A 13,167-nucleotide genomic window follows, 5' to 3' on the forward strand; every position below is an offset into this window, starting at 1 on the left:
CTGTTAAAAAAGAGTTCAGAGACTGACTTCTGGCATGACATTATGAGGAATTCCACTGACCCACTCCCCAGTGAAACTAGTGAAATTTAAAAAAAGAAAGTTGGCCAGGCACAGTGGCTCACACCTGTAATCCCAGCACTTTGGGAGGCCAAAGCGGGCGGATCACGAGGTCAGGAGATTGAGACCATCCTGGCTAACACAGTGAAACCTCATCTCTACTAAAAATACAAAAAATAAGCCGGGCGTGGTGGCAGGCGCCTGTAGACCCAGCTACCCAGGAGGCTGAGGCAGCAGAACGGCATGAACCCAGGAGGCAGAGCTTGCAGTGAGCTGAGATCACAAGACTGCACTCCAGCCTGGGAGACAGAGTGAGACTCCGTCTCAAAAAAAAAAAAAAAAAAAGAAAAGAAAAGAAAATTAAAGCCTCTGGAAATGTTCCCAAAAACAAACAGCAAACCAAGAAACATCTGTTCAAGAACATTCATGAAAATTCATCAAGAAAGGTGATCCTGTGTTATTTGAACCAAGATTGCTCTCTCCCTCCCTTCTCAGCAAGGCAAACACTCCACTGTAGATTGCAGCAGCCAAGAACACAGGGATCTCTCCAGCTCCTAATTGCAAGGGTTTCTTCCACAGAGTAGCAGGATGTCAGTGTATCATTGTGTCTCCAGCTAGCTACCTGATGCTGAGATAAAGTCCCAGACAAGTGTGGCTGAGAGGTGAGGGCTCTCCCTTCTCCCACACAGCCCTCATCTTGCAACTGCATGCTAAGAACACTGGGGCCCTGATCATCCTTGCCCCAACTCATTAGGCAGTGGTTCCGCACAAGGAAAGGAAAGTCTAGAAGACCCGAGGCTGCTACACTCCCCACCTTCCCCACAAAATGCTCAGCAACTACAAAGGGTATCACTCAGAGACAAGACTGCCATTATCCCCATCCCCAACTCAAGTGCCCAGGCTCAGAGATTTTGCCTAGAGGAAGAATCAGCCCATAAACAGATAACTCCTAATCTCTCCCCAAAGGAGCTGAATTCATTTGCAACAGAGCATAGAGAAGTTCAAACCTGGCTAGGTGTGGGGGCTCATGCCTGTAATCCCAGCACTTTGGGAGGCCAAGGCAGGCAGATCATTTGAGGTCAGGAGTTTGAGACCGGCCTGACCAACATGGTGAAACCCCGTCTCTCTACTAAAAATACAAAACAAAAATTAGCTGGGCATGGTGGCACATGCCTGTAATCTCAGCTACTTGGGAGGCTGAGGCAGGAGAATCGCTTGAACTCAGGAGGTGGAGGTTGCAGTGAGCTGAGACCATGCCACTGCGGTACAGCCTAGGTGACAGAGCGAGACTCCGTCTGGGGGAGGGGGGGTGGAGAGATGTTCAAACCTAAGGGCACTCTCAGGAACAGTGTAGGTTTTAGTGAAAGTAATTAGGAAGACATTCAAGATACAAGCTAAATTGCAGGCCTGTTCGCTTGCAGAAGACAATGGGGATATAAAACAACTAGGAGTAGCTACACTGGAGTCACAAGAAATACGAAAGGCAACCTCAGAAACTACTCCTTCAATGGAGCAAGAATTGAAGTAGTTTGTAAGACAGTTTATGCCCCAGGGCATTGTTAAAAAACAATAGAGCAATCAGCTAACAATTACTGGACTTTAACAGCTGTGTGCAGTCATAGAAAGAAAAAGATCCCTACCAAAACCACTGTCATCCCATGATAAAAGTGGGCATATCCAAAGCTGTGCTTTCCTGAGGAGCAATATCAAAGGCTTAACAGTATAGGAGGGAAATAGACTTCACTAAATTGATCCAGCCAGTTGCTAAGCAAATACACAAGCAAACAACAATAACAAGCCCCAGAAGGTAGGCTGCCAGCTCTTCATCTCTGCTGAGATCTCTGTAACTGATCAGATGGAAACTGATTAGATGGATACTGATCTGCACTTATGTGCAACTTTCTGGTAAATCTAAAAGGAACCCAAAGTAAAATATTTACTTAATAAAAAAAGAAGCAACATTAATAAGCAAATAGCGAGATAAAGTGAAATTTAAAACTACACAAATGTAGATAGTTCTGGCATTATTTCTAATTGAGATCTAAGGAATCATCATTGAGAAGTGCTAGGATTTGAACGAAGGCATGCTAAATCCAGATCTCCTACTCTTAACCACCTCAATATGCTACCTCTTGATCAAAGGTTAAAGAGAGTATAAAAGTTTATCATGTGGCTGTCATAAAATTTTGACATTTAAAGGAAGTCTAGACCCGGTGCAGTGGCTCACACCTGTAATCCCAACACTTTGGGAGACCGAGGTGGGTGGATCATTTGAGGTCAGGAGTTTGAGACCAGCCTGGCCAATATGGTGAAACCCTGCCTCTACTAAAAATATAAAAAATAGCCAGGCTTGGTGGCAGTTGCCTATAGTCCCAGCTACTCAGGAGGCTGAGGCAGGAGAATCACTTGAACAGAGATGGAGGTTGCAGTGAGCCAAGATCGCACCACTGCACTTCAGCCTGGGTGACAGAGCAAGACTGTCTCAAAAAAGAAAAGAAAAAAATGAAGTCTATAGGCATTCACTGTAAAATTCTTTCAACTTTGAGGTCCTCTATGTGTCCATCTAAAAATACGCTTAAGTCTATTCTCAGTAGCTTTATTCATAACAGCCCTAACTGTAATAAAAATCCAAATGTCAACAGGAGAATAAACAAATCATGGCATACTCACATAATGGAACACTACACAGCAACGAAAAAGAACTGCTGCTACATATAATGATGGACAATGATCACAGACATAATGTTCAGTTGAAGAAACCACAATAAAAAAAGAATACATACTGTACCATTTATATTAAGTTCAAGAATAGAAGCAAAACTAATCAGTGATAATAATAATCAGAGTAATGGTTGGGGATCGGGTAGTTATTGACTAGGAAGGGTCACAGGGAACTTTCTGGAGTACAGGAACAGTTCTATTTCTTGATCTGGATGGTGGTTACATGAGTGTATTTATATGTAAAAATTTGTTGACTAATATTAAGATTTGTGCCCTTAACTGCATGAAGCTATACCTCAACAAAATAGTAAGTCTTTTAAAGAGTCTTCCTGCTTTAAAACAGACCACTGGACGCTTTACTCTGCAGTCTAGATAAATACTCATCAGTCATTTGCCCAAACATGATTGGGTTCAGAAAGGGAATCTTAGGCCAGGTGCAGTGGCTCACGCCTGTAATCCTAGCACTTTGGGAGGCCAAGGCAGGTGGATTGCTTGAGTTCAGGAGTTCAAGACCAGCCTGGGAAACATGGTGAAACCCTGTCTCTACTAAAATACAAAAAATTAGCAAGGCATGGTGGTGCACGCCTGTAGTCCCGGCTACTTGGGAGGCTGAGGCACGAGTACTGCTTGAACCCAGGAGGTGGAGATTGCAGTGAGCCAAGATTGCGCCACTGCACTCCAGCCTGGGTGACAGAGCAACACTGTCTTTAAAAAAAAAAAGGGGAATCGTATATTTCACTTTTTCATTTCTCTTATTTCACAGTCAGCAACTCATGGTGTCAACGATGTCACTAGAGATAGCCTTCATGGGACCGGGTGTGGTGGCTCATGCCTGTAATCCCAACACTTTGGGAGGCCAAGGTGGGCAAATCACGAGGTCAGGAGATCGAGACCATCCTGGCCAACACGGTGAAACCCCGGCTCTACTAAAAATAAAAAAATTAGCTGGGCGTGGTGGCGCGTGCCTGTAATCCCAGCTACTCGGGAGACTCAGGCAGGAGAATCTCTTGAACCCGGGAGGTGGAGGTTGCAGTGAGCCAATATCGCACCACTGCACTCCAGCCCAGCGACACAGCAAGACTCTGTCTCAAAAAAAAAAAAAAAAAAAAAAAAGAGAGATAGCCTTCGGGGCACAAAGTAAAAGTTGCAAAGACCACTGCATGGGCTCTCTTCTCCCATGTGTTCCCACTTCATGCTCCAGGCCTCTGGGCTGCTGGGAATGCAAGAAGCACTTTACCTGGGAAGTCATCAACCTCAATTTTGCCAACAAACTTAAAGGAGTGGAAAAGTTCCCCATGGCATCACCACCATCATAAAGGAGAGTGCTCCCACCACTTTAGAAAGGTTCTCAAATTTGGTTTTCAGACAAGAGCCCTTAGTCACACACATATATCTCATTAAATAAGCAGATGTTTTACTTATTTAACAGACATCAATTTTTTTTGCTTGAGTCCAGATTTAGTGACTGATCCATAAAGTGGAAACAAAGAACAAACAGTATGATTGTTCAGAAAGCAGGATGAACATTTCTCTCCAATAAGGTACCATTTTGTGAGCTCATAGTCCTTGAATACTGAAAATGATGAAAGGAAAAGGAATATTTTAGATGCAAAAAGGTAGCATAAAAAGGTGTTCCGATAAAGGTGTGATCGACCTAAAAGGTTAATGAAAAAACAAACCCATCAAAAACAACTACAATTGACAGAAAGCTAGAAACATTAACGCCGTTGGAAAGCTCAAATGACAGAAGTTCACAAATTCTTAATCATCTAATCCAGGCCTCTCCTCATTACCATTCAGACCACTCACAAAGATCCCATTATATCAGCTCATAATCAGGTTTACAAAAACAAGACTCCTTAAGAGATGTGGCAGTGTGCGAAGTGGCGCACTTACACAGGCACAGCAAATGACTCCGTTAGTGAAAACTGTAGGGTTTATCATAAGCAAAAATGACAGTGCTCTCCTCCGTGAAAAAGAGAAAGAAATCGGACGGGTCTCCTTTAAGTGAAAATAGAGACTGTGAGAACATAAAGACATTGCTGACATCTGTGTTTTAACATTCTATTTATTTAAGGAAAGAGGAGAAAAAATGTTTGGAATATAAATAAACCCTTCCCTATAGGAAGGTCAGAAATGTAGAAATACGCAGAAGCTGGTGGGAGCAAAAGCCCATCCTGAGACAAGGATATCTAGAGAGGTAGCCCTGGTCGGGATGTGGGAAGAGGCCTGCGAAGAAACAGCAAAACCAAGCGAAAGAAAGCGAAGAACGGCAGGTCCACTGCTCATCCCGAGCGCCTAGAACTGCGCCGGACTCCTGGCATGATTTTTGAGCACAGGACACGGAAGGAAGGGATGAGCTTTTCGGCTAGCGTATTGTCTTTGAGCGACAGAGCGGGATTCCCAAACGCCCCCGCCGGTCAATCAGCTCCTGCAGTTCATGCCCAGCAAGAACCTTGCGGGCGGTCCGAGGCTACCATCCTTTCACAGCTGTATTTGGGGGCAAAAATAGGGTAACGAAGCCGGAGGTCCAGACTTACTTTTGCAGCCGGGTGCCATAGCGCCCTCACCCCTCGATCCCGACAACAATGCAGCCGGTGCCTCCACCTCCCGACTGCGCCGCGAGCGACTGAATTCCGCCCGCTCAAGATGGCCGCGAATTTGAATTTGGCGCTTGGATCCGACGTTGACGCCCGCATGGAGGCCGCCATGTTGCCCGGCCTACGCATCGGGGGCGTGGCCCAGTGACGTCACAGCTAAGCGCCTCTGTATCGTCGAGAATCGGTCGCGGAACCTGTCTTTACCCAGAGCGACCATGAGCAAGCGGAACCAAATATCGTACGTGCGGCCAGCCGAGCCGGCGTTTCTGGCCCGCTTCAAGGAACGGGTAGGCTACAGGGAGGGACCCACCGTAGAGACTAAGGTAAGCCCTCGCCAGTCGTGTTACTTCGGAAGCGCGGCCAGCCCTCCACTTTGAACTTTTGCCTCTACTTGGAGGGTGGGTGCTGTCGGGTCCCTCTTTTCACCCGCGCTCGAACCCAATTCCGGTGGAACATGGACCCCCAGGCTTGTTCTTTTCAAGCGACTACAGCCTCCTACGCCCAGGAAGCTCTGTAGTTTTCAGAGCGCTGCTGTGTTCCTGAAAATGACCTGACGTGTAAACCGCCTGGTCCTTGGTAGATGGTAAAGAAAGATCACTTTCTTGTCTCTTCTTTCTCACGTGTTTACCTCAAAAGCTGTGAGTTCGCAGGGTGAGTTAGAGTTACAGCGTCGTCCCGTATTCCAGATAAGGACACAGGCCACTCGATCAAATGACCCCCGCCCCAACCATGTCCTAGGACTCGAGTCTGGAACGTCTTCGGAGGAATGTCCTGAATCTGTTTCTATGCTTTGTTAATTAAAAATAAATAAAAATTGTATAGGGAAGGTCGGGCACAGTGGCTAACGCCTGTAATCCCAGCACTTTGGGAGGCCTAGGTAGGCGGATCACCTGAGGTCAGGAGTTCGAGACCAGCAGAGCCAATAGCCAATATGGTGAAACCCCGTCTCTGCTGAAAATACAAAAATTAGCCGGGCATGGTGGCACATGCCTGTAGTCCCAGCTACTCCGGAGGCTGAGACAGAATCGCTGGAACCCGGGAGGTGGACGTTGCAGTGAGTTGAGATGGTGCAGCTGCACTCCAGCCTGGGCAACAGAGCGAGACTCCCTCTCAAAAAAAAAAAAAAAAAAGAAAGAAAAGCCAGGCCTGGTGGCTCACTACTGTAATCCCAGCGCTTTGGGAGGCTGAGGCGGCGGATCAGGAGGTCAGGAGATCGAGACCATCCTGGCTAACACGGTGAAACCCCATCTCTACTAAAAATACAAAAAATTAGCCGGGCGTGGTGGCGGGCGCCTGTAGTCCCAGCTACTCCGGAGGCTGAGGCAGGAGAATGGCGTGAACCCGGGAGGAGGAGCTTGCAGTGAGCCGAGATCGTGCCACTGCATTCCAGCCTGGACGACAGAGCGAGACTCCATCTCAAAAAAAAAAAAAAAAAATAGTAGGCAGAAGCCCTAAATATCCTGGGTCTAAATAGAAGAAGAGGAGCTTCAGGAAAGAGCCACACCTGACTATTGTTGTTTAGGGCTGGAGGGATCAGTATTGAACACATGAATGATAAGAAAGCAAAACAGCTACATTGCTGATAAAGAGAAAGTTTTAGTGGTCTGGATAGAAGAGCAAACCAGCCACAACATTCCCTTTAAACAAAGCCTAATCTAGAGCAAGGCCCTAACTCTTAAATACTGTGAAGTCTGAGACATGTGAGAAAGCTGCAGAAGAAAAGTGTGAAGCTAAGAGAGGTTGGTTCATGAGGTTTAAGGAAAGAAGCCATCTCCATAACATAAAAGTATGAGATGAAGAAGCAAATTATTCAGATCTAGCTAAGATAGTTGATGAAGGTGGCTACACTAAACAGGTTTTCAATGTAGATGAAACAGCCTTCTATTGGAAGAAGATACCATCTAGGACTTTTTTTTTTTTTTGAGACAGGGTCTCACTCTGTCGCCCAGGCTAGAGTGCAGTGGTGCAATCACAGCTCACTGCAGCCTTGACCTCCTGGGCTCGAGTGATCCTCCTGCCTCAGCCTCTCAAGTAGCTGGGACTACAGGAATGCACCACTGCACCTGGCTAATTTTTGTATTTTTTTGTAGAGACAGGATTCCACTGTGTTGCCAAGGCTGGTCTCAAACTCCTGGACTCAAGCAATCCTCCCACTTTCAAAGCCTCTCAAAAACCACTATGCCTGGGCCATTTATGACTTTCATAGCTAGAGAGAAGTCAGTGCCTGGCTTCAGATTTTCAAAGGACAGGCTAACTCTCTCATTAGGAGCTAATGCAGCTGGTGACTTTTAAGTTGAAGCTAATATTTACTGTTCCAAAAATCCTAGGGTCCTTAAGAATTATGCTAAATCTACTTTGCCTGTGCTCTAGAAATGGAAAAACAAAACCTTGATGATAGCACATCTCTTTATAATATGGTTTTCTAAATTATTTTAAGCCCACTGTTGAGACCTACTGCTCAGGAAAAAAAAGATTCTTTCAATATATTATTGCTCATTGACAATACACCTGGTCACCCAAGAACTCTGATGGAGATCTACAAGGAGATTAATGTGGGGTTTTCATGCCTGCTAACACAACATCCATTCTGCAGCCCATGGATCAAGGAGTAATTTCTATTTTCAGTCTTATTATTTAAGAAATAACAGCCAGGCACAGTGGCTCACACTTGTAATCCCAGCACTTTGGGAAGTCAAGGCAGGTGGATTGCTTGAGCCCAGGAGTTCAAGACCAGCTGGGCAACATGGTGAGACCCCATCTCTACAAAAAATACAAAATTTAACCCAGTGTGGGGCATGCACCTGTGGTCCCAACTACTTGGGAGGTTGAGGTGGGAGGATCCCCTGACCCCAGGTAGGTTGAGGCTGCAGTCAGCCATGATCGCACCACTGCACTCGAGCCTGGGTAACAGAGCCAGACTCTGTCTCAAAAAAAAAAAAAAAAAAAAAAAAAGTCAAAACCATTTGTAAGGCTACAGCTGCCATGGATAGTGATTCCTCTGATGCATCTGGATATTGTAAATTGAAAACTTTATGGAAAGGCTTCACCATTCTAGACACGTTAAGAACATCATGATTCATGGGAAGAGGGCAAAATATCAACATTAACAGGAGTTTGGAAGAGGTTGATTCCAACCTTCATGGATGACTTTGAGAGGTTCAGGCCTTCAGTGGAGGAAGTAATTGCAGGTGTGGTAGAACAAGCAAGCGAACTAGAATTAGAAATAGAGCCTGAAAATGTGACTAAGTTGTTGCAGTCTCATAAAAATTGAACAGATGAGTTGCTTCTTATTGATGAGCAAAAAAAGTGGTTTGAGATGGAATTTACTCTAGTGAAGATGCTGTGAACATTGTTGAAATGTCAATAAAGGATTTAGAATAAACTTACTCGGTAAAGCAGCAGCAGGTTTAAGAGGACTGATTGCAATTTTGAAAGGAGTTCAGCTGTGGGTAAAATGCTATGAAACAGCATTGCAGCATCACAAAAGAGAAATCTTTTGTGAAAGGAAGACTCAATGCAGCAAACTTCATCATTGTCTTATTTTTAAAAATTGCCACAGCCACCCCGCCTTTCAGCAACCACCACCCTCATCAGTCAACATCCATCAGCATCAAGGGCAGACCCTTCACTGGCAAAAAGATTAGGACTCACTGAAGGCTCAGATGATTTTTAACATTTTTAGCAATAAAGTATTTTTAAATTAAGGTAGGTACATCTTCCAAACTCCTGTTAATGTTGATATTTTGCTTCCTCCCATGAATCGTGTATGTTCTTAATGGGATCTAGATTCTTTTAGACATAATGATATTGCATACTTAATACTAACTATAGTTAGTGTGTAGTATGAACATAACTTTTATGTGAACTGGGAAACCAGAAAATTTGTGTGACAGTTTATTTTGATACTTTGTTGTGGTGGTCTGGAACCAAATCTGCGGTATCTTCAAGGTATGCCAGTAGAATGAGTATGTGCTAACGCCATGCACTGTCCCAGGCTCTGAAAGGACGAAGAGATGGATCTCCAAAATGCCATGTTATTTAACACTTCCTGCCCTATTTTCACAGGTTACCATCTCTCCAAAACCCTTCAAAGCTCTCCAAACAATTACTCTTTCTCTGTTTTTCTCTTTACCTTATCCATACCTTATCTATAACACTCATTTTATATTGCAACTACTTGCTTTCCTGTTTATCTTCACCACTAGATTGAATTCTTTAAGTTAGTATCTTAATCCTTCCGTATTTTCCCAGCACCTAGCACAGTGCCTGGCACTAAGTAGTGGGTAACAGTTGTATTTGTTGATGACTGTGCTTGTTACCAGGTTAGACTTTGTGGAGAAGGGATATTTAGATAGACTCTTGAGCATGGTTAGGTCAGCAGGTAGAGACGAAGAGAATGGCATGGGTAAAGGTGTAGAGATTTGAGAGCAATGGACTGTATGTAGAAGTGTTAGAGGGGCTAGTGGAGGTGAGGTCATGTGGACTATTTAGTAAGCAACAGGGAACCATTTTTTTCTTAGAGGTAACACAGGGAATGGCTGATCCCCATGACTAAAAATAGGGATGATGACAAAGAGGATAAGGTTTGAGAAAAGGGACATAGATTCAGCGATGAGGAGAAGATGAGACCCAGCTTTACTTTGCTTGAGGTCCTGGTGATGACCCTGTATGCACAGTTGACAGCTTGAAGGTTACAGCCTGGAATGCTATCTTAAGAGAACTTCAGGAATCCTTTCCAAGTAATATCAGTGATTTTCGCTTATTTATGTACTCAAGGGACTTTCCCTTAGAGAAGTACGCCATGTTTCAGTGTGAGAACCACTACATTTTTAATCAGTTTGGCAATATACAGTATTCCCCCATTATGTTCCAAGACCCCCAGTGGATTCCTGAAACCATGGATAATACTGAATTCTATATATACTATGTTTTTTCCCATACATAGATACCTATGATGAAGTTTACTATATAAATTAGGAATATCAGCAGATTAGTAGCTAATAATAGAACAATAACAATATACTCTAGTAAAAGTTGTGTGAATTTGCTTGTTTGCTTTTTGTCTCTAAATATTTTATTGTACTGTACTCACCCTTCTTTCATACTACAGTTGACCACAGGTAACTGAAATTGTGGAACATGAAATTGAGGATAAGGAGGAGACTACTGTAGTCAGGATTTTAGTCATCTATTAACAAAAAGAAATGAGTTTCATGGGAAATCATTCCGTAATTAAGCTAAATCATCCTATTCACTTTTATTTTTTTTGAGGCGGAGTCTTGCTCTGTTGCTTAGGCTGAAATACAGTGACTCGATCTCAGCTCACTGCAACCTCCGCCTTTTGGGTTCAAGCAATTCTCCTGCCTCAGCCTCCCAAGTAGGTGGGATTACAGGTACCCACCACCACACAGAGGTAATTTTTGTATTTTTAGTAGAGATGGGGGGTTTCACCATGTTTGCCAGGCTAGTCTTGAACTGCTGACCTCAAGTGATCTGCCTGCCTAGGCCTCCCAGAGTGCTGGGATTACAGGCGTGAGCCACTGCGCCTGGCTCTATTCACTTTCTTGAGAGTTAATTCAGAAATGTCTCTGAACAGTCATCAGCGGCTGCTGCCACTGTCCTTAGACTATTTCTCTTGTTTTCCAGGCAGTCACATTTAAAAAGAAAAAAAAAGAAGAGAGTCAGAATTAATTATTCTCAATTTAACAAACAAAAGGAATGATTTTATTTCACTTTCCCATATTTTTGGCCAAAAATACTTATTACCTATTTGTGGTCATTTATTGGAGACTTTCAGAGAAAAATTGGCAGAGACTGATGAATAATCAGTGAACTAACATAGATACCATTAAAGAGAATGTACTTGTCCAGTGATAGAGCAGACTTGAGAACTTGAGTTATAGTCAAAATGGCACAAGCAACTTGCCAGGGCTTCATGTAGTTCATCATTTTCCATTCTGTTTGTCATTCATGAGTAGATCAACAAATATTTCTGGAAGTCCCTGCTGTTTTCCAGGCTCTGTGCCTCTCCAGAAGGCACCTGCCCAGTGGAAACCAGCAGAAAAACATTGGTACCACAGTGCAACACATGCTACCTATGAGCTATGCACAGTGTAAGAAACAAGAGAAAGTGAGATTTAGGTAAGCACTTCTAGAGGCTCTAAATCTGGAAGGCAGCTTGAGTAGGAGTTGGTCAGGGGCCGTGGGGCTTAATAAGCAGTAGGAATTTGTTCAGAGACAGGGGAAGCAAAGGAGCGAATATATTTATAAATCTCCAAGTACTCAAACCTTGCCATGCCAGAGTCTAGATGCCATGAGAGAGTGGCACAGGATAAAGCTGTGGTTATGGGCTGAGGCTAATTCTTGCAGGGCTTTGTCACCTTGTTTGGGAGACCAGGAAGTCTCTATGAGAAGTGGAGTAATGAGTGATTGCGTTTGAATAACATATGAAAACACATTTTGGTATGCATACCTTTCAACCCAACAGTTCCACCTCTAGTGAACTGTTAACATTAAAAGTTCTTGCATATAAGTTCCCAAAAGTGAGCAAAAAAAGGTGCATGAGGTTTTTTCATAGTAGAAAAAAATCTGGAAACAAGCAAAATTTGTATTTACAAGATGCTGGTCAAATAAATCATGAGGTGACCATATATGTAATTAAATGCATGGCAGTGATTTTTTAAAAATCAGATAATTTTATATCTTAAAGTACTGTACAAAGATATTTTTTGAGTTAAGTTGTGGGAGTGGGGCTCTTACGGTGTCTGACATTTCAAAAATCTGAATCAACTGGCAAAATATTACCATCTGTTACACATATACAGGGAGTACATGGTTTCTGTTATGTTATTCTCTGTACTTTATGTTTGAGAAATTTCATAAATAGGAAAAAAGCAAGTCACAGTAATATGTACAGGGTTGTTGGTATACAAAAAGTTTTATGTACCTACATAGTTGTATAGACGTGGAAAATAGCTGATAGGATATCCACCAAACTGAAGCTATTAGGAGGGGGAAAAGATGAGCAGAGGTGAGAGAGAATGTTTTACTTGCTGCTTTCTATACTTTGATGGTGTTTATTTCTTGTCTAACTCAGAGAAGAGACAGGCAAAAAGTGCTGATGAGGAGCAAACAACTGACATGGCACAGTGCTGCCCTGAGTAGGCTAGGAATGACAGCAGTACCCAAAGCAGAGGGTCCCTCACACTAGTAACTACAAACTGGGTCTTGCTTGCTGAGATGGAAATGAATCCCATCAGACAGGCACTCCAGGGTGAATGGCAGTTAAACCTGTTCCCTTGTGTGGCAAGCTAAGTCTCTTTGGAGTTACCTTAAAATTCATTGCCCTTATTTACTCAATAAAGATACCCTTCTCATGAATAATTACAGTTTCTCTTAGAGGCAGTGGTTCTGTTTGTCTCAAGATCAGTGATCCACACATTGTATTTGTGTTTTTTCCTAGAGAATTCAGCCTCAGCTCCCAGATGAAGATGGGGATCACAGTGACAAAGAAGATGAACAGCCTCAAGTGGTGGTTTTAAAAAAGGGAGACCTGTCAGTTGAAGAAGTCATGAAAATTAAAGCAGAAATAAAGGCTGCCAAAGCAGGTAGGTCTGAAAGTAATCTGGTTTTTCTAACAATGTAAGGAGCCCGGGGTATGAAATTGTTTATTTTATTTAGTAGTGTGGTGTGTTTCAAGGTGGCAATTCCAGGTTCAAGCCTTAGCTTTGACACTTACCAGATGTGTAACCTTGAGCAAGTTATTACACCTCAGCCTCAATTTCCTCAT

The 13,167-nt window shown here is 43.4% G+C and overlaps 2 protein-coding genes across 10 annotated transcripts in view; one reads left to right on the top strand and one right to left on the bottom strand.

Annotated features, from left to right (window-relative positions):
- The window catches only part of KIF15 (kinesin family member 15), an 89,734-nt gene extending 84,316 nt beyond the window's left edge, over window positions 1–5,418 (bottom strand). For all 3 annotated transcript variants that reach the window (XM_024244811.3, XM_024244812.2, XM_054550927.1), the window contains exon 1: window positions 5,319–5,418. In XM_024244811.3, coding sequence (XP_024100579.1) covers window positions 5,319–5,337 — 19 coding nt within the window. In that variant the 5' untranslated portion in view covers window positions 5,338–5,418. The remainder of the gene's footprint in view (window positions 1–5,318) is intronic.
- Window positions 5,419–5,489: 71 nt separating this feature from the next.
- KIAA1143 (KIAA1143 ortholog) overlaps window positions 5,490–13,167 on the top strand; it is a 38,339-nt gene continuing 30,661 nt past the window's right edge. For 4 of the 7 annotated variants that reach the window (XM_054550929.1, XM_054550931.2, XM_024244813.2 and 1 more), the window contains exons 1-2: window positions 5,525–5,701; window positions 12,841–12,985. In XM_054550929.1, the coding sequence (XP_054406904.1) occupies window positions 5,594–5,701; window positions 12,841–12,985 (253 nt within the window). In that variant the 5' untranslated portion in view covers window positions 5,525–5,593. Of the gene's footprint in view, window positions 5,702–10,649; window positions 10,792–12,840; window positions 12,986–13,167 lie in introns of all 7 variants that reach the window. The other 3 variants (XM_054550928.1, XM_002813849.4, XM_063722544.1) reach the window with 2 other exon arrangements.

This window comes from Pongo abelii, chromosome 2 (assembly GCF_028885655.2).
Source record: "Pongo abelii isolate AG06213 chromosome 2, NHGRI_mPonAbe1-v2.0_pri, whole genome shotgun sequence".
NCBI classification, from domain to species: domain Eukaryota; kingdom Metazoa; phylum Chordata; class Mammalia; order Primates; family Hominidae; genus Pongo; species Pongo abelii.